This window comes from Sinohyriopsis cumingii, chromosome 15, assembly GCF_028554795.1.
Source record: "Sinohyriopsis cumingii isolate HCF-2022 chromosome 15, ASM2855479v2, whole genome shotgun sequence".
NCBI lineage: Eukaryota > Metazoa > Mollusca > Bivalvia > Unionida > Unionidae > Sinohyriopsis > Sinohyriopsis cumingii.
The window spans coordinates 17,339,310-17,365,551 of NC_142975.1; the positions used below are offsets into that span (position 1 = coordinate 17,339,310).

General features: G+C 35.0%; 1 protein-coding gene and 1 pseudogene across 4 annotated transcripts in view; both read left to right on the forward strand.

The window, feature by feature from the left end:
• LOC149781344 (GDP-fucose transporter 1 pseudogene) overlaps positions 1–9,520 on the forward strand; it is a 53,198-nt pseudogene extending 43,678 nt beyond the window's left edge. For all 3 annotated transcript variants that reach the window (XR_016414681.1, XR_016414680.1, XR_016414682.1), the window contains one exon: positions 325–9,520. The product of XR_016414681.1 is annotated as a GDP-fucose transporter 1 pseudogene, transcript variant X2 (transcript). The remainder of the gene's footprint in view (positions 1–324) is intronic.
• A 6,659-nt stretch (positions 9,521–16,179) lies between these two features.
• LOC149781346 (uncharacterized) overlaps positions 16,180–26,242 on the forward strand; it is a 43,908-nt gene continuing 33,845 nt past the window's right edge. Inside the window, exons 1-2 of the mRNA XM_089935433.1 lie at positions 16,180–16,301; positions 24,133–24,373. Of these exons, the coding sequence (XP_089791559.1) occupies positions 24,233–24,373 (141 nt within the window). The 5' untranslated portion in view covers positions 16,180–16,301; positions 24,133–24,232. The remainder of the gene's footprint in view (positions 16,302–24,132; positions 24,374–26,242) is intronic.

The window sequence follows — 26,242 nt, forward strand, 5'->3', positions numbered from 1 at the left end:
AGGCTATACATAGTGACCAGTATAACTGGTGGAGGAAGAACCCTGGGAAGAACCATCAACCCACGAGAAGCTACTGGCAGGCTTTCTCACATACCCATGTTAGCCGGGCCTGAGATTCATACCCATGCAAACAGAGGTGAGATGGCATTGATCCAGAACGGTGAGCACTTTAGACCACTCGGCTGCTCTGGGCCCCTGTAGCTGGTATGCCTTCAATTTGGAATTACTTCTGCTTTCTTTGCTATGTCTTTACATTAAAAAAAATATAAAATCGAAGTCTTTTTATCAAAACTGAATTTTATCCTTTTATTTTTTTACTTTCAGTGAAAATGACTCATTATTCATCCAGTCAGCGAACCGCATATGGCATTATAGCTGGAGTAATTGGCCTTTATTGGATGGTATCAATATCACTGGTTTTCTTAAACAAACACATTTTGAGTGGAGCATTCGGGCACAATGACCTGACAATATTCTCATCTTGGTACCAGTCAATGTGTGCTGTTGGTTTTATTCTCTTTCTTAGAGCAATATCAAAACAAACAACTCTTGGAATTAGGGTACCAACAATCGACTTCAGTCTCCTGCTATCAAGTGATATGCTCATGTTATCATTTTCCTTTGTCTTAAGCCTGGTTTTTAACAATCTTATGTTGAAACATATAAATGTAGCATTTTACCAAGTGGCAAGGTCTATAACAATTATATTTACAATACTAATGTCTGCGTGTATGCTTCGGAAGAAAATTTCATGCCAGGCTGGGATAGCTTGCCTAATTATAATAGCTGGTTTTGTGTTAGGCATAGACCAAGAAGATGTCTCAGGAACTTTGAGCGTGTTCGGAATTATATATGGTGTGCTTGCTAGTTTTATGGCTGCAGTTTGTGGTATTTATTTCAAGAAGGTGGAAACTCTATTAGAAGGAGAATCATTGAAATTAGCATATTTCAATAACTTAAATAGTGTGTTAATATTCCTTCCTCTTGTAGTCAGTTCAGGACAAGTACAGTCTGTTTTTAGCTCCGACATTGCTTTCCAGCCCAAATTTTGGTTACTGCTAACCTTTACAGGAATACTTAGTCTTTCCATTGGTTGGGTCAGTGCAATGCAGATAAAATATACATCTCCAGTAACACACCATATAAGTATTAATGCCAAATCAGTTACACAGACACTTATTGCTGTTTTGATCTACCAGGAAAGCAAAACATTTCTCTGGTGGCTTGGAAATGGACTGGTAATTATTGGTGTGCTGTTCTATGTGTATACGAAAATTCAAGAGGAAAAATCTAACCAGTCCAAGGAGACCTTGCTCATGACAGATTCTAATGGATACATAAAAGGAAGTAACAGTGCTTAAGGACATTCAGAGAGCATCGAGATCACTAGATACATTTTGTAAGGACATTCAAAGAGTATCCAGATCACTAGATACATTTTGTGAGGACATTCAAAGAGTATCCAGATCACTAGATACATTTTGTAAGGACATTCAAAGAGTATCCAGATCACTAGATACATTTTGTGAGGACATTCAAAGAGTATCCAGATCACTAGATACATTTTGTAAGGACATTCAAAGAGTATCCAGATCACTAGATACATTTTGTAAGGACATTCAAAGAGCATCCAGATCACTAGATACATTTTGTTTATAAGTTTCTTACACAGAGAATCTTTTGTTTGTGCTTATTTCAAATGAATTATCTGAAACCCCTTCAATAATTCTTTTTTTGTAAGGATTTCAGAGAAAAAGATTGGTATTATTCAATGAGTTTCACAAAATGATCACAAATGGTTTGATTCAGTTTATCACATAACCATAACCACTAGAAAATGCTGTTGCTATATGTACTTGCTTATAAGTTAAGTCCAACTTCAAACAACTTAGACCCTAATCTGCTGTTGCATAATGTTCATGTAGATGAGGGTCTGTGTGTTTTTTTCTGTTGATAACTACTGACAATCTACATGGACCCAGATCTGCCATCACATTATGATAAGGCAGATCCGAATCTGTACAGTTTGCAGTTGTTCTCATCTTACAAGCAAGTAAATACAGTATTGCCATTCAAGGTGAAGTTTGCTGTACACACAAATTATATTATATGAACACAAATTATATGAACTCCTTGGATTGTACAAATTTTGAGTCACTGAACAAGAGAGCATGTTTTTTACACATCAAGTCTTGACCCATGTTGAAGTGAGTTTTCATTTAATTCCAGATAGTCTTTTTACTCAGATGTAATGAAGGTCATCCTGGACCTCTGTATTGCACTGAATTGTTTTCAGTTGATAAATGAGTGATAGACCCAATGGTTTATGCAGTTGAAGAAAAATTATACTGTTTAACTGTAAATTTTACAATCAGTATGATTCTTTTTTGCTTTTAAAATGATTTTTTAATAGCCATAATACAAAATCTGCTTATCTCTCATGGGATTAGAGTCTCCTCATCTGAAGTCATAGGTCACATGAGATGGAATATTCTAGAAATTTGAACAGAGAGAACCCAAAACCAGTCTGACTACAACATCATTGGCTCAAGTGGGATACGTTTTCCTCAGAAAGCACTTGCTCGATATGGTACATTAATGCACCTCAGCCTGACATATCTCTGTGCCATATCAGACTTGTTCTGACATATAATCCCTTTTCCATATCAGACCTGTTCTGGTGTATCAATATGCCATTACAAAGCTTGTTCTGATGTATCCCTATGCCATATTAGACTTGTTCTGATGTATCCCTATGCTGTATCAGACTTGTTCTGATGTATCCAGACCCGTTTACTGCATCTGAGGCAAGTCAGTAATACTCAAACTAATCGGTCAGTAATTTTAGTCCTCTGTCAATAATGACACACACCAACCCAAGCATGCAATTTTCAAAACAATGCTTACAAGCATCACATTCATGATGGGATTGTTTATACTAAATACTAATTCACTGATAAAATTATCTAACTTCAAAAAGTAAAGAAAGTCTAATTTTAACAAAATCAATATCTTACATGCTTATAGAACTCTTTCATAAGATTGTTTTTCTCTTTGTTCTCCAGAACCAATAGTATGTTGAAACTGTAATAGTAAACAGGTCTGTGTATCCCTATGCCATATCAAAACTTGTTCTGATAAATCTCTATGCCATATTAGACTTGTTTTGACAAATCCCTATGCCATATCTGACTTGTTCAGATATATACTTATGCCATATCAGACTTGTTCTCTCTGCCAACTCACTGCTCCGGTGGCCTAATGGTTAGAGCATCTGCCTCGGATGTGAGATGTTGTGGGTTTGATCCCTGGCTGAGTCATGCCAAAGACTTATAAAAATGGTACTAACAGCTTCCTCAGCATTAAGAGGTTAATGTTAGGACTATTTGGCCTGGTGTCAGGATAATGTGACTGGGTGGGACATCATGCTACATGTCTGCAGCATGATGCACCAGTGCTAGACATCACTATAAACTGTCACACTGTAGACATCGTAGCGATATGACTAAAAAAATTTTAAAGCTACATTAAAAATTCAGATCACACACACACACACACTCTCTGCCAAGTCCGAACAAAGTACATGTATAATTTTGTGAATATACACCACTGTTCCCAGAAAAGAGTACCAACTTTTGTTTTTAAGATTTGTAAAGTTATTTGTGCAGATGTTTTTGTGATGTTTAGAAGCATTTACGTTTGATATATTTTGTATATACATGTCATTTATTATTATTGGTATTTGTTGAAAACATACCATAATTATGAACACATTATAAATTACATTATTTGTTCTTTTATTAACATATCTTTCAGTAATTATAACGATTCAATTTGTGATGAATTATTGTGCATGAATTATTGGCTATTATTGTGTTGAATTGGTACTTGTTGCTGAACATGATTGGCTTACATTGTTTTGGTGTTTTATAGCACAGCAACACAAGTAGGCTAATTATTATCAAGGCAGTTGGGGCAAAGTATTTTTCCCAAGGATACACAACAGTAGTAAACCTTTTCAGTTCCTATAGTAAGATGCTTGAAATTGAAATGAAAATTATGTCTAATTGGACTGTTGCTGTTGTATTGAGAATGAGTGTTGACAATTTGAGACAAGAGCATTAATGAAGGTGCCTGTTGCTTTGTCATGCAGGTGTATTTACTCATCTTAAATTAAAATATTAATTGCTCTAAAATTGAATCCTAATATAGTTTAACCAAAAGTGTGTTCAAGCCTCATTGTTGAGCACACAATACCTTAACTGTCATCAATAAACTTCCAGGTGAAAATGATTAATTGCTATGGACAGTTTATAATGGTGGCCAGGAAGTAAACTTAGTCAAGAAAAAGAGGATGGCAGTTCTAGTCATAACAAATAAAATGGGTTTTTATTAATTTAAACACAGGTGGCTTTCATTGTGGCATCATAATGCATGATATTCAACCCGTTTCTTACTGGGTCATACCTGTAGGCTGATCTTGATCAAAAGTGTCCTGTACTGTATCATTGAATTTGTGGTATGTATTTTGCGAGGCATGTGTATATTGACTTTTTGAGGAATTTGGTCGCATGAGGATAAAAGTAAACTTGCCATTTAAAGGTGTGTGAAATCAAAATTCTAAACAACGACACTCCTTACTGAAAGACTGTACAGAATACCTACATGACCTGTTTGATACTATGTTGTTGTTGTTGTGGGGTTTAACACCATTTTTCAGCACAAAATAGGCTATACATGGCGGCCAGTATTAATGGTGGAGGAAGAATCGGGAAAAACCCTGGAAAGAACCACCGAACCACAAGAAGCTACTGGCAAGCTTTCTCACATACCCACATAGGTTGAACCCGAGACTCGAACCCACACAGACAGAGGTGAGATGGCAGTTATCTGTAACGGTGAGCACTTTAGACCACTTGGCCACTTGGGGGCCCTGACCGATACTATGTATTGATGCCATCTCTACAAATATTCAGATCACATGGACCAATGGAATCACACATTTTACGTTTTTCTTTTAAAGATAAATTTATCGGTTATGTGGGTAACCAATTACATGGACAGAAATCAAGTTCACCAGGTGAATTTGGACAGTTGTTGTTTGACTTAATATTGAGTTACAGTAAAATCCAATACCCAAGACTGTAGTAGATTTAATATGCGTTATTCATTGACTGTAGAAACAGTTATTCATTATAATGTATTAACTAATAATGAATCTCTAATTGAAGAAAAGAAACTAAGTACTGTACATCCAGACCATAATAGCTCAAACTAATACTTTATACAAATTAAAACATGATTATTGATACATTGTATCAACACACTAATACATTGTATAAACACAATAATACATTGTATCAACACACTAATACATTTTCATATCGTAATGATTAAATAATTTTTTTTTTGTTTTAATTTGTATGGATCACATTTTAAACTGTATCAATGCATTGATGTACCTTTATGACATTTCAACACTACAAATTTAATTTTGTGTACAATTCTTTTATATAGATGTAGGGAATTTGTTAATATCTTGCCGTAAAAAAAATGACATAATTAATACTACAGTGACTTCAAGTTGTTTATTTACAAAAATATTGTAAAGGAATGATGTATTCACATGAATAGCATCCATAAAGATGATGTGAAAATGCTTAAATGAATAAAGCATGGATATTTTTCTGATCATCTGTTACATTGACTAATATATATAGTAAAAGAAGAAGAAAAAACTAGGTAAAAAAAACTTGGAGATTCTCAAGAATATATAGTGTGTGGTTTAAATACTTGGCAGATGACAAAAAATGGAGGTAAGACATTGATTTGGATTCCTTCAAGTTCTTTTCAACCACTGTCAGTCCCTTTGATGAATTTTTGTTTATTTGGTTATATTTGATATACAGTTTTCTTGGTCTTGGATTGCTTTGTGATTTTTACATTGACTACAAATGAATGACTTTTTCCAAAATGGACTTAACCTTGATATTCAAAAGGAAGGTCAAATTGACTTAACCTTGATATCCAAAAGGAAGGTCAAATTGACTTAACCTTGATATCCAAAAGGAAGGTCAAATTGACTTAACCTTGATATCCAAAAGGAAGGTCAAATTGACTGTATTTTGGTTGATTGTTACATTATAAAGGAAGTTTTTCAAAAATAGTAGCATAGCTACTGCCAAGCAACCCCTGCCCAAAATTCCCATCAAGCAACTTTATATTGGAAGGAGTCCCCAAGTTAAGCTGGGGGGGTGGGGGTGGGGCTTGATATTCCACTTAGTTCACTGTATAAATGCCATGTATTTATGGCCCATTAGTGGCTGATAAAACAATACAATGTAAGAGTGCTGATCATAGATGGAACAATCGCAGGAAATTGGAATCTAGCGCGTTAGTAGCATATGATCATGTTATTTGAGAATCTGATAATTGACATACAAATGTTTTGCAGGAGATATCAAACTTTATTTAAAAAAAGATTTTTTCCCAGAGCTGTGTGTTGTCATTCGTTTTTTAATCCGTTCTCTCTTACTCTCTCTGTCTTCTCCCTCTTTTACATCTTGTACAAAGTCGTAAATCTAAACACCACCAGATTTACACTGCTTGTATGTATATTCATTTCGTCTTTCATTTAGTGACCGCTTCGGTGGCATAGCGGTTAGAGCGTCTGCCTCAGATGAGGGAATCCACGGGTTTGAACCCAGGCCAAATGATACCAAAGACTTATAAAAATTGTACTGACAGCTGTCTCGCTAGGCACTCAGCATTTTAGAGGTTAGTGTTAGGACTGGTTGGCCTGGTGTCAGAATAATGTGACTGGGTGGAACATCATGCTATGTGTCTGTGGCGTAATGCCCCAGTGCTAGACATCACTATAAGATGCCACACTGCCGACATCAAAGTGATATGACTAAAAAAAATCATTACAAATCTCGCACACACGTACACACTTTCATTTAGTGCTTTCAAGAAACCACATAGTAATCTATCAGTCCATTCATCCATCTAGTTTTCATACAATTCAGAGGTGGTAGGAAAGTCATAATTCTGAAAATACACCCGTTTTGTTCTGCAAGGATTCAGCTACACTTAGCTAGCAGGCTTATGAAGAGAACAATGCTAAAAAGAGGTTGGGGGGGGGGCTTGTGGTCTAAAGTGCACACCATTATGGATCACTGCCATCTCGCCTGTCTGCGTGGGTTCGAGTCTCGAGTTTGGCCAATGTGGGTATGTGAGAAAGCTTGCCAGTAGCTTCTCGTGGGTCAGTGGTTCTTTCTGGGGTTTTCGCCGGTTCTTCCTTCACTATTTATACTGGTTGCCATGTATAGCCTATATTGTGCTGAAAAATGGCGTTAAACCCTGCAACAGCAACAAAAAAGAGAGAAGGTTGAATGCAAAGAATTTCACAATATTACCAGATCTTTGAACATAATGAGCAGTGGTGAAATGTGTGATGTAAGTGAATGTTCATTCTACATTTTAAATGGGGGGCCCCGAATGGCCGAGTGGTCTAAAGCGCTCTCCGTTACGGATCACTGCCATCTCACCTCTGTCTCCGTGGGTTCGAGTCTCGGATTCGGCTAATGTGGGTACGTGAGAAAGCTTGCCAGTAGCTTCTCGTGGGTCGGTGGTTCTTTCCGGGGTTTTTGCCGGGTTCTTCCTCCACCATTAATACTGGCCGTCATGTATAGCCTATCGTGTGCTGAATAATGGCGTTAAACCCTGCAACAACATTTTAAATGGTAAATTTGGATGGGAAATAAGCGAAGGCATGAGGTGTATGTTTGACAGGATTGAATATTCAATGATGCACATAGGTATCAGTTGATAAATCAAAGCTACCATAATTATTCGTCCACGTGGGTGATAAATATAAACGCTTGCATCTAAAAAAATACAGGTGGCGCGTTTTTGTCTTCTTCTATTTTGGTGAATCAGTGCAAAACTTAACGGAGTCATAATATGTACAGACCATCAAAATATAGATAGGTTAGGTGACAAATGCCTCATAGCATTATTCATCAGTAAAAAAATATTAGAACTAGAGTATGACATCTCCTTAAGTGTGTATTAAATCAGTGAAGATAAATATATTAGGGCAGTTAGAGGGACAGAAAGAGAAAAAGAAATTTGACGTATTTATTCCATATTATGAAACTGAAAAGTACCATTATGTTGGAATCAAGATCTGGCCAAATTTGCATCTTCATTCGTAAGAAGACATAAAAAAGAAAAGTACTTGGCAAAAATGTTTAAATTTTTTCAATGCTCTAGATTTATCAAATTACAAAAGTCTCCGTTATGATTGGAAAATTCAGTAGACAATAACTTGAAAACGAATCATTTGTTAAATGTAAAACTATCATCAATAATTGATAGCCCCATTTTATATTTTATTATAACATTTAATGTGAGATCATGCTGCAAGTGAGGTGTTTTAGCCATTCACAAAACTAATTATGCTAACAAAAAATAATTTTCTCCATTTAATACCGTGTTAATCTCATTTGTTTTACACAATCACTACTTCTCTAGTAAGCTGTATTTAGTTTTTCAATTTTACCCACTCGCTTTCTTATGATATTTATGACATAGTACATCGATTAGTGTATCTGTTTCGTTTATTTCATTAGCTAAATTTCATGTACTTATGGATATCTTTGAAAACTTGATCATCCAAACCTGTACATTCACACACATTAGACCTGGAACATGTTTCATTGAAAAAAAGCCTATACCAGAAAAAATATTTATTAATATTCTTTTGTTAAAGGTGATTATAACACGTTCAAGATGATGATTTAGAAGGAAACTGTGCCACAAACCTTATATACAATTATGTGTTTAACGTATGCATAAACTGTGCACCTTATCATGGTCATACTCATGCTAAAGAATTAATTGACCTGATAATTATAAGAATGTGTGTGTTTGTGTTTGTGATTTGGATTTTTAACGTAGCTTTAACAATTTTCCAGTCATATCGCTACGATGTCTGCAGTATGGCAATTTATAGTGATGTTGGCACTGGGGCATCATGCCGCAGACATGTAGCATCATATCCCACCCAGTCACATTATCCTGACACCAGGCCAACCAGTCCTAACACTAACCTCATAATGCTGAGCGCCAAGCGAGGCAGCTGTTAGTACCATTCTTTAAAATTCCTATTGAAATCAAATTTATTACAACAAAAATGTCATACAAGAATATAAGTTAATATAGAATAAAATATAACCATAATTTTATATTAATTAATTTAAAATACTGCCTTTCCTCGCAAAAAACAGGCATCATGTTTGTGTAATTTATCATTATTATATTGAATATCGATTTCACTATTTTTTTCTGATTTTGTAATCTCTAAACGTGATAATTACATATTATAATTACCACCTTATGTGGCACATAATTTCAAATTGTGATCTTTTGGGAAATTGTCATAACTCTTTGTACAAATATTTTGTCTTTTCTTTTTGAACCTCTGTTTTACTCTATAATAAATAATTATATTATATATTAGTTTCACACTTTCTTGTACATTGACTGATGCAGGCGATATAAAATTGGATACCTCTAAATATGCAAGAAGAAATGAACTGTTAGTAACGAATTGGATGAATAGGTTCACCGTGGGGTTGACCTATAACCCCAAAGATCGGAAATGTTACGTCCTCTAAATATGAATAATCATAAGATTGTAAAATTAAGACAATCTGTTAGTGGAAGTGATGCAGTAACTGATATCCCCAGAAATGTTTGATAGCATCGGGGTAAGTGTGCTCTAACATCAAAAATGTTTTTAAGAAACGCACATTGTCCTCGTTAAAAGGAAGAAGTAAATTAAATATTAAAAGAAGTACATGTATGTTCATTGAGTCCTTTATTTCCTTAAGTTATAATGTGATTTAATATAAAATTTTAATTCACTTACATTATAGCCATCATTTCGTCACATCCACATATAAAATTAAAGTCTTTGAAGCAATATCCGTCTGTACTAATTGTCACGAGATAACCCAGCACCCTATGCGGCAACATGTTGCATAGAATGACCTTTCACAGTCTGAAAAAATGAAGCAGAAACGTTTTTAATCAATGTTCAAAAAGATACAAAACTACCTGATTGAAATATATCATCAATTATTTCACCATGTAATGCATTCAAATGGCAATCAAACTGTTTTTGGAAATATTTTATAAATAAACTTAGAAGTAATCGATTACTTTCTGTTGCATGTTTTTATAACAGGTAAACATGGAAACAAAAACTGCTCCTTTTCTTACTTAGACAGAAAAGATACATGAGAAATTAATAGTGCAGCGTCCACTTCAGGGAAAGATTACTTATCAATTATTTTTCTCTAACACGAATTATATTATGTAAATATAAGAGCAACTTGTGGAAAAATGCAACTTTCATTCCTCTCCAGGGTTTACGGAAATTAATGATTAATGAGAATGTGAACCATCACAATTACAACTACTGCTACTACTATATAAAAAAAATAAAAAATCCAACTTGGTTAATCATCTAATTTAACAGAAATAATTAGTACAAAACGATCTAGCAATTTCTACCCAAATATATGAAGTCTCCTGTTCAACGTTGAAACCCGTCCTTGGTTTCTTACGCTCTATTTTTTTAAGACAGTGCTGTCCAACCCGCGACCCACAGGCTGATTTTAAATGGCTGCCAGAGCTCGAGCAGCTATATAGTCGTTGCTTTCAGTTTTCTGCTGCTTCCCTCAGCTTCAAGAAAAACATTTTTCAGTGGCCCATGGTGCCATGGTGTCAAAAAGGTTGGACAACACTGTTTTAAGAAATCATCGGAATCACCATATATCTATTTCTCTATCTCTTTATATATATATATATATATATATATATATATATATATATATATATATATAATTTAATTATATCTGATTTAATATATATTTATCTCAGTTTAATTGTTTAAGTTTTTTTTTTCATTACATGATACTGCAATATAAATTTATTCACTAGAGATGACACTTTATTTTCAGAAAATGGTTTGACCTTGGCTGTTCGTTTTGTAAACACCGGGTATTGATCTAAATCCTGACCTTGATTCAAAATTTGTAGCACCACGTAAACAAGTTTATTTTAAAATGATTGGTTGTTGTCGAGGTCATAATAGGACTATGTGTTTAAGATGTAAACACTTTTTTGTTTCATTTTTTATTTCCTAGAGTAAAACGATTGGTTTTTTGTCAGGGTCGCACTGGGTGTACGTGACCTTTAACAAGTACCTAATTTCTATAAGCTTCGAGAACATGATCACGTGACCCCCTGTTTACGTTTAGAAGACGATATAACCTTTGTTTTGGAGAATTATTCTCAGTTGCAGCTGGGCATTCTCTTACACTGGAAGTTGTGCTGTTTGGAGTTATTTCAAATTACTTGGATTCAACAGGATTAATTCTGTTATCTTTCTGGAAAATACGTATGGTCATGTAAAATTGTTGAACAAGGGCAGTCTTTTATATAAAAATTTATTCAAATATCCGAAACCAGAGTGATAATTGTTGTTTCTACAAGGAACTGTAGACTTTAACACTACAGAATTCAGCATACGTCATCGTCTTCCAATATAGGATTCTTCGTCGTGACTCGAACTTTAAATCATTAGAACATTTTGTTAATAGGACTACTAAAATTTTGTTCGTGGATTATTCTTGGATAATTTTTGGATTTGATTCTACAAAACCGTAGGTTCATATTTTTTTATTTTTACAGAAAACAATTTCAGGGAAATAAATTATTGTATATTTCAAAGCTTGTTGTTTTCACTCTTTTTTGTGTTACTGTTTATTCGAGCCTAAACACGTGACTTAAGAATAAATTACCAGTTGACCGATCACGTCATAATTTTGGTGCTAAGACGAAACCCGCATCAAGAAGGTCGCGCCCTCTCAGTTGGTCCAGGGCAGGTACAAATGATAACGGTTATGTGAATGATTATCTTTAGTAAATGAATACGAAAAAGGTAAGAACAGGTGTCATTTGAGTAATAGGGTTTTTAATTAGGTGGCAGGTTGTTTATTTAACAGAATACTTTTATAAGAATCGAGGGCAAGATACATGTGCAGAAGTTTCGTAGAGTTAGAGTTACTGAGCACGTCAGTGAAGGAGAGAACTAACACAGAGAATCTTGGCGAGGTACCATACCGTTTGCCAGCCAGTGCTGTGATACCAACGGCAGAACTACAGGCCTCTAGGGCGCTAGTAAGGCTCTTGCGACTAGCTGGAGCCTGAGAGCTGGTGTTAAGAGTACGACTTTATTAGTGTGTGATGACACGAATAAGAAAGTTGGCGGTGATGAAATTTCTGGGCCACGGGAAGCATTCCAAGCAATGAAGAACAAGAAACGGAAGGAGAGGATGAAACAAGCACTTACATGGGGCGAATAACCACTCTGTACTATTTCAACAACTCCACCTAAATTCCGTCCATCGAGTTGATGAGAACTTCCCCAGCCACCCAGCCAAAAACAAAAAACAAAACTAACAAACGTCAACGCCGAACAAGACGCAGAAACTGCTGAAAACAGTCAAACAGAACAGCAAGTAGAAGGGGAAGCGACTCTGACAGACAACATCTTTGCTAGCCAAGGTTTCGATATGTTAACACTATCTACACCTTGGATCTGGGTTTACAGCGAGCGCTAGATGATTCCAAACGAGCCAATCATTCCATCAGCGCCATGAAATACTTGTCCTGGAGATTGCTCAAAACCCTTAAACCAAGACCGCAGCGATCGCAATTCTGAGTGTGCATCCTATCTGATACTATCAAGAGGCCTAGGAACAAAATCCCTTGTCTAGTCTGGTAGAGGCGGTCAAACAGCTGACAACTTCATGGGTCATAGGTATTCCTGGGTCAGCAGTTCAAGGAAACTCGGAGTGCGGCCGAATGCAGAGAAGAAGACCGCCGCAGATCATTCAGTCTGACGTCCTACAAAAAAATTAAACTAATTGAACAGAACAACTTTTAAGGGCTACTAATAAAAATGCTTCATAAACTGGGGCTTTCATTTTGACTTGGAGGTTCTAATAAATCTAAAATCAGGCTTAAAAAAAAATTGGCATTAGAGAATAGCCCGAATTATTAAATGGGCAAGAATTTGACTTTTATATATATATATATATATATATATATATATATATATATATATATATATATATATATATATATATATATATATATATATATATACATACATACATACTTGGTTATATAATAAAGATACACGTCGAGACATCGATAAACAACTGTTTGCAGATATTTAGAATAAATGAACAAATGATTTATATTTTTGTATGGTCTTTGATAAGACAGCTTTAAACAAACCAGACCTATCACGAAAGGGCTTAGATCAGTTCTTTATTTCCACCTAATACATATCACAATTTTTATTATTGTCAATAAAACAGTCATGATGCAATGCTCACGATGCTGTGATAGGACGGTTTCCTGGTTTATTCCGGAATCGTTTTTCCCTTTTGGTATACTGATCAATATTCGCATGATGTCCATATTTATCATATTATGGAGATTTGTTATCTATAAAAAAAACAGAGGTTTTGAAGTTCTTTGTGCTGATATGTATGTATGTATGTATGTACTGCGCTTCTAACATTTATGTCGATTGAATATTTCTTACTTGCTCCCAATAGTTAAACGAATCATCCTATACCTTCCTTTTCAACGAATAACTACATTTTACCTTTAGTTTTTTGTATAGCTTCAAAATGTTTTCAACTTTGAATACGTCATCCTGTTGGTCGCTTAGTCATAAATCTTGCTCGCTAAGCATAGACATCCTATCATCTCCATTCAAGTCGTCCAGTTTGGCAACTATCCGATCACTTAGTATTACTTGCAAAACTTCAAATATTTCCTCAGTGAGGTTGGGATTTTCCCTATTGTCTTATATTTTAAAATTCTAACTGATTCACCAAGTTTGAATTTCTTTGTGTAAACATCATTTAATTACATTAAACACCTACTGATTCACCAAGTTTGAATTTTGGAGTCCCAAAGGTGTCAGTGGTAAAATAATCGGGTAGATTTTTCCATATTGTTTGTCCGAATATTTTCTTCTTTCGCTTTAGTTGGAGTCATGTAAGTTGGTGTACGGTGAGAGTTACTGTATCCCTCATTAAGCTTTGGTCAAACATCAGCCCATTTTCTCGAGTTAAGTTAAATACTTCCACATTCCGTTCACAAAAGTTCTGTTAAAGATTTAAAATATTTATGCTTTTTTGTAAGAATAGGTTCAAAAGCACTGGAAAGCAACTGGAGTTTTAAAATCGTAGTAATTACCTTTCTTTATGTTGCTCAGAAACGCCTTTAACGTCGCCATAACGGTATAAATGCATCCAGGATATACTTTACGTATGGCAAATTGTCCTTTGGATGTGATCAACAAGCCCAAAGAACACTCACCGTCACTTTGAATTTTATTTCAACAATTTGTAACATTTTTTTTACAATCCTTTCAAACTTATGAATGATTTCAGATAGATATCAAATTTTGTCATTCCAGTCTTTTATTCAAAAGCATCTGTTTTACACAGTGAGTCAGCATGTGCTGTTTTGAATCAAACTTTCTTTTCCACAAATTCTGTCTGTTTTGGATGAATATTTGTATACTGGCATGGTAACATTGAATACAAATTTGTGTACTTTTCCAGATCAAATGAACGTGTTTTAACTCCTCTTCATACTGCATAGTCTTGATCATCCTGATGTCATAAATAATTCTATTTATCTATATGCATTCATCCCTGAATGTAACGTAGAAATCGCCATCTTTCCTAAGATATTGCATTTTTTCTTCTGTTTGAAACGGGCAAATCAACATTTGTTTGCTGTATGTTGCTTTGTACCACAACTAACTTTAACCACGCTCTAATCTTATCAAAAACATGTAAAGAAGTACACTTTATCTCGTATTACTGAAACTATTGCTTTTATGTTGAAATTGATTAAATATATCTCTATCAACTCTCTGAAGACTGCTTAGCTGATCACAGTGAAACTATGCTACAGCATGTATATTGTGCATTGATTTTAATTTAGTTTGTTTTGTGCTTATGAAGTACCACAATTATAGCATTTTATCGTAAGGTTTATCACATTAGTTATGTTACAACAGCAGTATAGTATTTTAGAGTTTCAGTAGTAAGATAATCGGTATGTTCTGGTGTTCATTTGTTTCAATTTTTTTAATTTTTTTTTTGGTGTGGACCGAAAATAGTTGAAAGTTGTTAAAGTTACGTCGATTTGTATTTGCATATGATATATATTGGAAGTCGGATAGGTGACGGGCATCAGGTCCAAGATTCAGCAAGTTTGCAGTGCACCTTCCAATCGAGCGATACCGCTCCGGTGGCCTAGTGGTTAGAGCGTCTGCCTCGGATGCGGGAGATCGTGGGTTCGATCCCCGGCCGAGTCATACCAAAGACTTACAAAAATGGTACTAACAGCTGCCTCGTTTAAATGTGACTGGGTGGGACATCATGCTACATGTCTGCGGCATGATGCCCCAGTGCTAGACATCACTATAAACTGCCACATTGCAGACATCGTAGCGATATGACTGAAAAATTGTTAAAGTTACCTTAAAAATCCAAATCACATCACATCAAATCGAGCGGGATACTCCTACCAAATGCCAGCCATATTATCCATCGGCCGCCCATAAGTACCAGCCAGTGTTGAGGTTGACTTACATACAGTAATGTGGTAATTGGTTATCGGTCCACTGGAAGCTGTATTGTGCAATAGTTGACTGACAAATGCCACCCTCGTTCAAGGGGTGAATTCACTGTTAGTTTTGTAAAGAAAATTGGAGGTTTATTATTATTATTATTATTATTATTGTTTTTAATATTATTATTAATATTATTACTGAAGGCTTAAAATTAACCATACAACCTTTAAAACTTACTAAAATGGTACACAAACGTTGAATGAGGCATTTTGGTGCATATGTACGAATTTACTTTATCACGGGAGCATAATACGTGTCCCAGCGTGTGTCTTATCTCCCGCGAAAATTGAATAGGGCATAATGTTACTATACAGGTCTTCGATATTTAGTGGTGTGATACATTGAATAACGGAATTTGCTTAATGTGTAGAGTTTTCTCCCCTATAACATGAACGGGTGAGCGATACACAACGAAATGCTTACCTAGATTATTGTGAAAATCAGAATTAGTTGGGACCTTTGATCTGAGTTCAAATAAGACGGCTGCAAATACGTACGTATAGTGTTATTGTCATTGAGAAAGATCATAACAGGCAGCTACTAATTTGTTGAGTGGTTCTTTTCAATCGCGTGGAGCCAATCCCATGGATAAAATTTAAATATGGCGTCAAAGTTTTGTTTCGGATTTCCCAGTAATATTGTTTGTCTAGGATATCATAAGAGGTCTTGGGGTTTTCATTAATTGTTGTAATATTCATTAGAAGTCCGTGTAGACCCTAAAGAATGAATCGTTTGTCCACATAACACATTGTAAGCAGGTAGATACAAGGTATCCTTGTTACTATTTATAGGACGGGGTTCCCCAAACGGGTACATGCATGGACATGAACAGAAGTTATGGGGTTACAGTGGGGGGTTCTAGTTATAATTGTTCTCTCGAAAAGCACCCGTATCAGCCATGTAAAGTGGTAAGATTCAATTGTACATAACATATATTATGTATTGTATTGTTGTTTCGACTTTCTTAAATTACTTTAATAAATTGATTCTTGTGCAGAGTTACCGGACGATTCTTAGCAATGTGCAGTCAAGAGTGCAGCTTTTAGTGATTTGATGTGATCAAGACTCCCATTTCCATTAATTTCATGTGATCAAAACTCCCAGTTCCAGTAATTTCATGTGATCAAGACTTCCAGTTTAGTAATTTCATGTGATCAAAAGACCTATTTCCAGTCATTTCACGCGACCAAGACTCTTAACTTCCATTAATTTCATGTGATCAAAACTTAAGGCCTATTTCCAGTAATTTAATTCTTTATAGGAAAACTTTTTTTTTTTTTTAATTCCAATTATGCATTGGTTAAAGTTAGAACATAACCTAATGTTTAAAAAAATGGCATTGCTAGATTGCTCAAATTAAGTACATGACTTAATTGTTAGCTTTTCATTCAGGCTGAACATACAGTTATATTTTGTGGTTTTAGTATATAAAAAAGTAGCTGGAGAAGTTGGAAAAGTAAGCAAAAACTCTATAGTGTTCCAGGGGGTAACGCCACTGGTGTGGTGCAGCTGTTCTCTCTCCCTTGTTCAAGCAGTCTATCATTAAATTTAATTCATCTTTCCATTTTGTTTAAAATTCATATAAGTAATTCATGTCAGTTTTTCCTCTTAAGATTTTATGGGATTATCAACAAGAATCATCAGGTTAATTGATATTGATAAGGAATTGTTGCAGTATGTTTATAATTCTTTGAATGATATGAATTCTCTTTTCCTGATGAAAAAAATCTATATCAAAACAAGTGTTAGAAAAGAAGCAAGTTGCTGCTTGGCAGAATATTAAGCTTCATAAGGGAAAAAAATGGTTTATAATACACAAACTATAATCAGTAATAAAAATAATCAGTGTGTATTGTATGCAAAGACCTGGGCAGAAAATATTGGACCAGGTTCATAGTACTGTAAAGGTACTGAAATATTTTCCTGATTATACATAAATTAGATTTGTATGCAGAAGAAGAAGCTGATTCACTTGCAATAAATGTCTAGTATATGTTGCAACATGTGTGTTGTATTCATGTTGAATTTTACATTCATTCATTATGAGTGTTGTATTCATTTGAATTTTACATTCATCATTATGTGTGTTCTATTCATGTTGAATTTTACATTCATCATTATGTGTGTTGTATTCATGTTGAATTTTACATTCATCGTGTGCTTTTATCAGTTGTCTTTAGATCAAACTGAATGCAGAATGTTCAACATTTATCACTGGTATCATTTATACTGTATACGTAAGCATTAGCTAGCCTATTTTATACTGTATATGTAAGCATTAGCTAGCCTATCTTACAATGTTCCTGTTTCATGCCATCCCCATTTTACTGTATACGTAAGCATTAGCTAGCCTATCTCATCATGTTCCTGTTTCATGCCATCCCCATTTTACTGTTTACAATAGCAGGATAATAACTGGAAAAACTAAACTAGCAAGCAGTTTTGGAAGGTTTATAGGACCCAAACCAGCAACCATTAACTGCTTTAACTGCCACACCACCGAAGATCTACACCACGTATTCAATATATGCCCAAAATATCAACCCGCTAGGAAAATATTTATCAAAAACCAAAAAGAGACTGGATCACCACACACATACCCAGAGTTACTTATGGACTCCAATAAAAATAAACAATCAGCATATAAAAATATAAATCAATTCATAGACTCAGCAGGACTTAGGAACAAAATATAATTACTATCCCCACAAAACCAAAAGACCCAGTAACTAGTTAAATAAATTTAGAAGCCACCACATAAAAACCCATAACATATCATTCAGTTTTATAAAAGTATTAATAAATAATTCACTTACGAAGCACCTATAAAAAACTTAGGAAACCGCAAAATCAGATGTCCTAGATGTCCTTAACGAACCGAGTAATCAGCTAGGACTCCGGTCCTAGATGTCCTTAACGAACCGTGTAATCAGCTAGGACTATAGTCTCTTGCTAAATAAAGTATAAATAACATTCAGTCTCTAAAAATATTAATTAATAAATAACTTAAAGAGGCAATATCTAAACACTTATAAATAACATAATGTAGGAAACACACCCTAAACACCTCGACTAGTAATACCATAAAATCTCTCTTCATACATGATTTCTACTAAAAACCTCTATAAACAGCATAGAACATCCCCCCCCCTTTTAGAACATTTTGAAGAAGAAAAAACAAATCGAAAAAAAAATCGCAAGAGACACCAGGCAAATACAACAAGAAACCAGCAATGTAAAGCAAGCGGGACCGTTCCCGAGCTCTCCTTCCCACTAATGACAGCCAACCATTCAACTGTAAAGAACCTTTATGGACCCACAGATTGAGGCCAAACTATCAGGGTTCCTTGAATCCATAAAAGCCTGGGCGAGGTGGCACCATTCCCTTCCCCAGGAACAACTAGCAGGCTGCGGTGCAGTCAGAAAAAAGTGGCACATGCACAATTGTGCGTACGCCACTATAATTAAACTCAACAACAACTACAACGTAAGCATTAGCTAGCCTATCTTATGATGTTCCTATTTCATGCCATCCCTATTTTACTGCACAATTTCTAGAACTCTAGAAATATTAAAATTTTAACAGTTGTCCAAAAGTTAAGTATTGCCATGCTTCTTCATTAGTGCATAGCTACCACTCATGTGGGCAGGAATGCCTACAGAGGCTGAGCATTTGTGGTTTTCTACATGACAGAATGATTAGTGAAAAGGCATGTGCTTTTAGTGATGCCAAATTGGAAAAAGCAGGCATCTTCTAGGATTAGATTGATCTTTATTGAATAGAAAAAGATGGTAATTTCTGAATAGACAGCTTATTATAATGCTTTTAAATCTACCTTTGTTGAAATTCTGGAATTATCGGCATTTATTTCTGTGTAAAATATATGGTGAAAATTGTCAGCTATTTGCTTATATTGAAACCTTATGATATTCATTGGTTAAAGTTACTATGAGATCATTTCTGATGAAATCATGCAATTCCAGATATCCTTTTTCTGTCAAAGACTGAAGCATTTTTTGTATTCCACCACTTGAAAAAGTGCAGGGATATTATTACAGTTTAAATTTCCATGTCAGTTTGTAATCGCTTCAGATGTTTTTTTTTTAATAGACCCTGACTGCCAGTATTGTAAGACTGAATTCTGTGGATCCATAATAACTAGTCCTGGTACCTCATTTCTGCAAGTGAATATAGTTGATGTACATTTTACAAAACATAATATGAGTTACAAATATTAATATAATATTAATAGAAATTGAGTATAGAATTGTCATGGTTGTTGTTGTTGTTGTTGTAGGGTTTAACGCCATTTTTCAGCACACAATAGGCTGTACATGGTGACCAGTATTAATGGTGGAGGAAGAACCCGGGTAATCCACAGAAAGAACCACCGACCCTTGAGAAGCTACTGGCAGGTTCTCATGGTAATAAAGATAAGAAAAATATATAATTGAAACAAACTATAGGATTAGTTAAATAATTACAGTAAAAAGAATTTATTGTAGTAACTTTGTTTAAATTTGCCTTAAGTGTAAAATTTTTATATCCATTAATGGACTCCATTTTTTCACATGGCACCCATCCCCCTGTTTTGGATATATATATATATATATATATATATATATATATATATATATATATATATATATATATATATATATATTTGTGTGTGTGTGTGTGTGTGTTATATATGTGTACACACAAACACATTTTCTGGGTATTTAAAGACAGATTTATGCACACAACTGACAATGACCCCAGGGATCATTCCTACTCCTAAAGACTTAGTCCCTACATCATAACTTGGAAGCCATTGCGATCCTCATTCAATAACCATGTATAAACTTGCTAGGCATGAAAAGACAAATATGCATTAAATTGACATATAATTTGGGGTGATCCATCCCACCCACCCCAGTGATGTAGCTGCTGGGACATGGCTTGGAAACTACTGGTAATGAGGTGGAAATCATGACACAGTTACCCCTTTAGGGATTTAGACTTGGGGCTTACTTTTGAAATAACATTTCTTGTTAGCCCTATTTGTCAAAGTACTGCTCTGTTTGAGTCTAAATCACTGCAGGTATTACACTGTACAGCGGTGTCTAGTGAAATATTATGAAAGGTGTACTTTATTACCGGTTTGCTGCATTTTTTTGTTCTGGTGGTACTTTTTGAGTTTGGCGGTACATTGGTAGTTTCTGTTGGTGAGTGTTGTTTGGAAATTACAGAGCAAGTTTTGCATGAATTTATCATATTGACAGCATGTTTTCATGACAAAATAAATATTAAAATATAATCACAAGATTTTTAGGAGAGCAGTTTTTTTCTGTTTGAATGTTATGTAATCTTTCATGTCAACTAAATATTTTCTCATTTGTTGAGTAAGTGTTTTATGTTTTCTTGCCCTTTCTGATAAATATCTTGCCCACGTGTTCTTTGCCTATTGTATCAGTAGTATAACCAGTAAATTGGAACCTTCAATTTCAGCACTTTGTATTTTTACCAGCATGCTCTCTAATGTAATCTGAATGTCTTTCACAGGGTGTCAGCTATAATGTAAGCTTAATCATCCATCTTTTTTAATGTACAGTTTTTAGATTACGACTGGTTCAACAATTAACAGGTCCATAGCAAATTTATCTACTTAAGTACTGAGCATTTCATATTTGGGGAGTGGGGGAGGCTGCAGTTTTCCTTTGAGCCAAGATCTTTTATTTTTTCCAGATAATATAATAGATATAATATGTTGTTATTTGCTTTAAATCAGTGTTAGATATTTGTTCAACTACTGACAGAAGGAAATATAAAAAAAGTGTCAGGCCTTTGTCCCAGAATATTAAATTGTTGGGTCCCTAATATAATGATTGTGTACTGTGATGTGTATTGTGGTATTTTCATAAGTACTGCAGTACAAAATCATTTGTGGTACCCAGCTCTTTGTTATGTAATTTAAGATTAAATGAACAAATATATCTCAAAACAGGGAACTCAGAAACCATGGTATACAATATACAGGAACTGTGGTATACAACATACAGGAACTGTGGTATACAGTATGCAGGAACTGTGGTATATAGTAGTCAGGAACCATGGTATACAATATACAGGAACTGTGGTATACAATATACAGGAACCGTGGTATACAATACACAGTAACCGTGGTATACAATATACAGGAACCATGGTATACATGTTTTATACATGGAAATTTTATACGACAGGTAATATCTTGCACAAAAATTTAAAATTTAATGAGATCTCCAAATATATAAATATGATCTTGACAATCAGTGTAATAAATAATAGAAACATACTTGGTCTTAAAGCAGGTGAATGTGATAAAAATTCATTAAAGTGATGAAAGAACTATTGATGATAGCTCAAAGTCACAGTTCCAGTTCAGCTTGGCCACCATGTTAGTGTAACATTTTGCAGGTTGTGGCACCACTTGCTAGAAATTAGTCATAAGATGCCATTTTGCAGACTGTAACCACTTATTTTTCTAGAATAATGACATGCATTGCCCATAAAGAAGCAAACAGTATTGAAACAAATTTATGATTTAATGTAAAATCGATCATGCGTCAAAACCACTATACTGACATAAAAGTAGAGACAAGTAGTTTGGCAAAATTGCTCCACTTTTAGTCTTGTGAAGCCAGACCATTTGAGTAGCTTGGTGATGTTTGCCACATCTGGTAAAGATGTATGAAGATGATTGTATTACACTAAATGAGGTTCACCAAAAAACTGATAAAGTCATTAATTTCAGGTTATTCATTACTCATAATAAACACAAAACTTTTCTTTCACACATATACAGAATTTTTTTATAAGGTTTATTGGTCATTGACCAGAACAGCTTATGGGATTGTCTTTTGTCCATCGTCCAACATCAGTTGTTCATCCATACATTGGCCAAAGTTTGTTATTGCTAATCCTCCTAAAGTACTTAGAAGGCTGCCTTGAAATTTGACTCACACACATTCACCCTGTGGTCTAGTTGGTCATAAATAAAAAAGGTGATGCTAAGACGTCTAATATGGCAGCTACAGTGGCCATCTTGAAAATCTTGTATTCACTACTCCTACATGGATGGTCATATCAAAATGGGCTTTTCACTAAAAGGCTTCTTATGATGTCTAGTTGGTAGTAAAAAGGAAATAGTTCTGATCTCGCTTATGTTCAGTAAAGGCTATCATGCCAGCCATCTTGAAGATCTTGTTAATGTTACTCTACCTTAATGGATGGTTGTGTCATCATAGGATTTTCACCAAAGACTTCCTATGACATCTACTTGGTCTTGAATGAAAATGGTGCTGATCTGATATCCAGAATATCCACCATAGCATCCATCCTGAAAATCTTATCACAATTCTTCTTGGAATGAAAGTCATATTGATGTGGCTTTTTCACCAGTAGACTTCTTATGATGACAAGTTGGTTTTAGATGAAAACGGTGCCCATCTGATATCCAAATATGATTGCCACAGCAGCCATCTTGAAAATCATGTTATTGCTGCTCCTCCTGAATGGAATGTTATATCTTGATTTTTTTTATATCTCTACCCATTTCAAAATGGATAGCTATATCAACATATGTCTTTTACCAATAGACTTCATACATCCAGTATGGCTACCACAATGGTTGTCATGGAAATCTTGTGCACTGACCACACTTATAGTCACAAAACACACTTTGTGAATGCTGGTAAAATAGAAACTAATGTGAAGTTCTGGTATTTAAAATTTATAACTCTTTCAGGATGTTTTGTTTTCTTCTCATACTTATGATCAGAATGTTGACCTATGCAGCCCCTTGCACACTGAGCACTGGCTTGCAGATTTCCAGAATGTTGACCTATGCAGCCCCTTGCACACTGAGCACTGGCTTGCAGATTTCCAGAATGTTGACCTATGCAGCCCCTTGCACACTGAGCACTGGCTTGCAGATTTTCAGAATGTTGACCTATGCAGCCCCTTGCACACTGAGCGCTGACTTGCACACTTCCAGAATGTTGACCTATGCAGCCCATTGCACACTGAGCACTGGCTTGGGCAGTGGTTATCAGATAAATTGAAATTTGATTATACAGTTTATTTGGGCAGTGAACATCAGGTAACTTGAAATTTAATTGGACAATTTATTTGGGCTGTGGTCATCAGATAGATTAAAATTTAATTAGTTTATTTGGGCAGTGGTCATTTGGGATCAAGATAAACAATAATTGACAGTTATTGGTAGATCAGTTAGTTCCATTTTTTCTCCAGGTGATGTGCCATCCCTGAGAATTAAATTCATTTTTTGTGTTTTTGACAGGCAGACCAGTCCAGTCAACTCGACACTAAATTGTAATACAGAATGAAGGTTATTTCATTATCCTGACCTGTATTGTATATTAGAAACAGTATTTGCCAAGATGATGACCCCAGAACAGAAAGAGATTCTGATCACCAATCGGTCCAAGCTGGTGGAGTGCCTGAATGTGAGGGATGGCCTATTTACAGAGTTGATTGCCAATAAAGTCATGACTCAGCGGAACTACCGAACAATTTGTCAGGTATTTTTGATGTTCTCTTTAACAGCTAGTGAGACTTGCATATCAATTTTATAGTGGCAATGGCAGGAGTAATATTTTGTTTGGTGGTATGGGCAGCACTAGTAATACTTTGTATGGTGGCAATGACAGCTGTAGTAATACTTTGTATTGTGGCAATGACAGCAGTAGTAATACTTTGTTTGGTGGCAGTGACAGCAGTATTAATGCTTTGTAAGGTGGTAATGGCAGCAGTAGTAATGCTTTGTTTGGTGGCACTGACAGCAATATTAATGCTTTGTATGGTGGTAATGGCAGCAGTAGTAATGCTTTGTATGGTGGTAATGGCAGCAGTAGTAATACTTTGTATAATGGCAATGACAGCATTATTAATGCTTTGTATGGTGGTAATGGCAGCATTATTAATACTTTGTATGGTGGTATTGACAGCAGTAGTAATACTTTGTATGGTGGTAATGACAGCAGTAGTAATACTTTGTATGGTGGTAATGACAGCAGTATTAATGCTTTGTATGATGGCAACGACAGCAGTAGTAATACTTTGTATGATGGTATTGGCAGTATTATTAATGCTTTGTATGGTGGCACTGCCAGGAGTATTAATGCTTTGTATGGTGGCAGTGGCAACTGTATTTATATTTTGTGGGGTGGCAATGGCAGCAGTAGTAATATTTTGTGTGGTGGCAATAGTTCTAGTGGTAATATTTTGTATGGTGCCAGTGGCAGCAGACAGCAGTAGTAATATTTTTATATGAAATTTGTGTGCTTTATCAAGAATGTGAAATGGAATATTAATGTTTTCCTTGTCCATTTGTCCTTCTGTCCATTCCTATATATCAGTGGTTCTGAAACAGCTATACCTGCTGGACATGTCCAAAAAATTACCTAAAATGACCACTTGCTGAATTTGCATATCCGATGTATGAAATCTAGTGCCCAGTAGTTATTCCATGCAATTGGTCATAATGTTTTCTGAATTGTTTGAATGCTCTATAGACACAGAGCATACAGCAATGAAGGTGTGGAAGTTTATCTCCAGGATTTATCAAAGCTCTGTAACTGAATGGTTGCCCCAGCCCTGGTACTAATGACATTAAATTGAAAAGAGATTCAAACCACTCTGATTTTGACAGATTTATACATTATTTAAACTCTCATTATGTCATTACAGTCGCTTGTGTCAGATTTTGATTTTCAGGTGGATGGTGAATTGCAGATTGGTTTATCTAGATCACAGGGATGCATGTAATAGTTGATCTTAAGTCTTTTATCTAGATCACAGGAATGCATGTAATAGTTGATCTTAAGTCTTCTATCTAGATCACAGGAATGCATGTAATAGTTGATCTTAAGTCTTCTATCTAGATCACAGGAATGCATGTAATAGTTGATCTCAAGTCTTTTATCTAGATCACAGGAATGCATGTAATAGTTGATCTCAAGTCTTTTATCTAGATCACAGGAATGCATGTAATAGTTGATCTCAAGTCTTTTATCTAGATCACAGGGATGCATGTAATAGTTGATCTTAAGTCTTTTATCTAGATCACAGGAATGCATGTAATAGTTGATCTCAAGTCTTTTATCTAGATCACAGGAATGCATGTAATAGTTGATCTTAAGTCTTTTATCTAGATCACAGGGATGCATGTAATAGTTGATCTGAAGTCTTTTATCTAGATCACAGGAATGCATGTAATAGTTGATCTGAAGTCTTTTATCTAGATCACAGGAATGCATGTAATAGTTAAGTCAGACTGATTTTTTAACACAAGGGAGCAGTCATTTTAGTTAGCAGTGTACTTAAATCATGTAAAATTTCCAAAAGTACAATATCCAAAAGAAATATCATCCACATTACATTAATGTAGC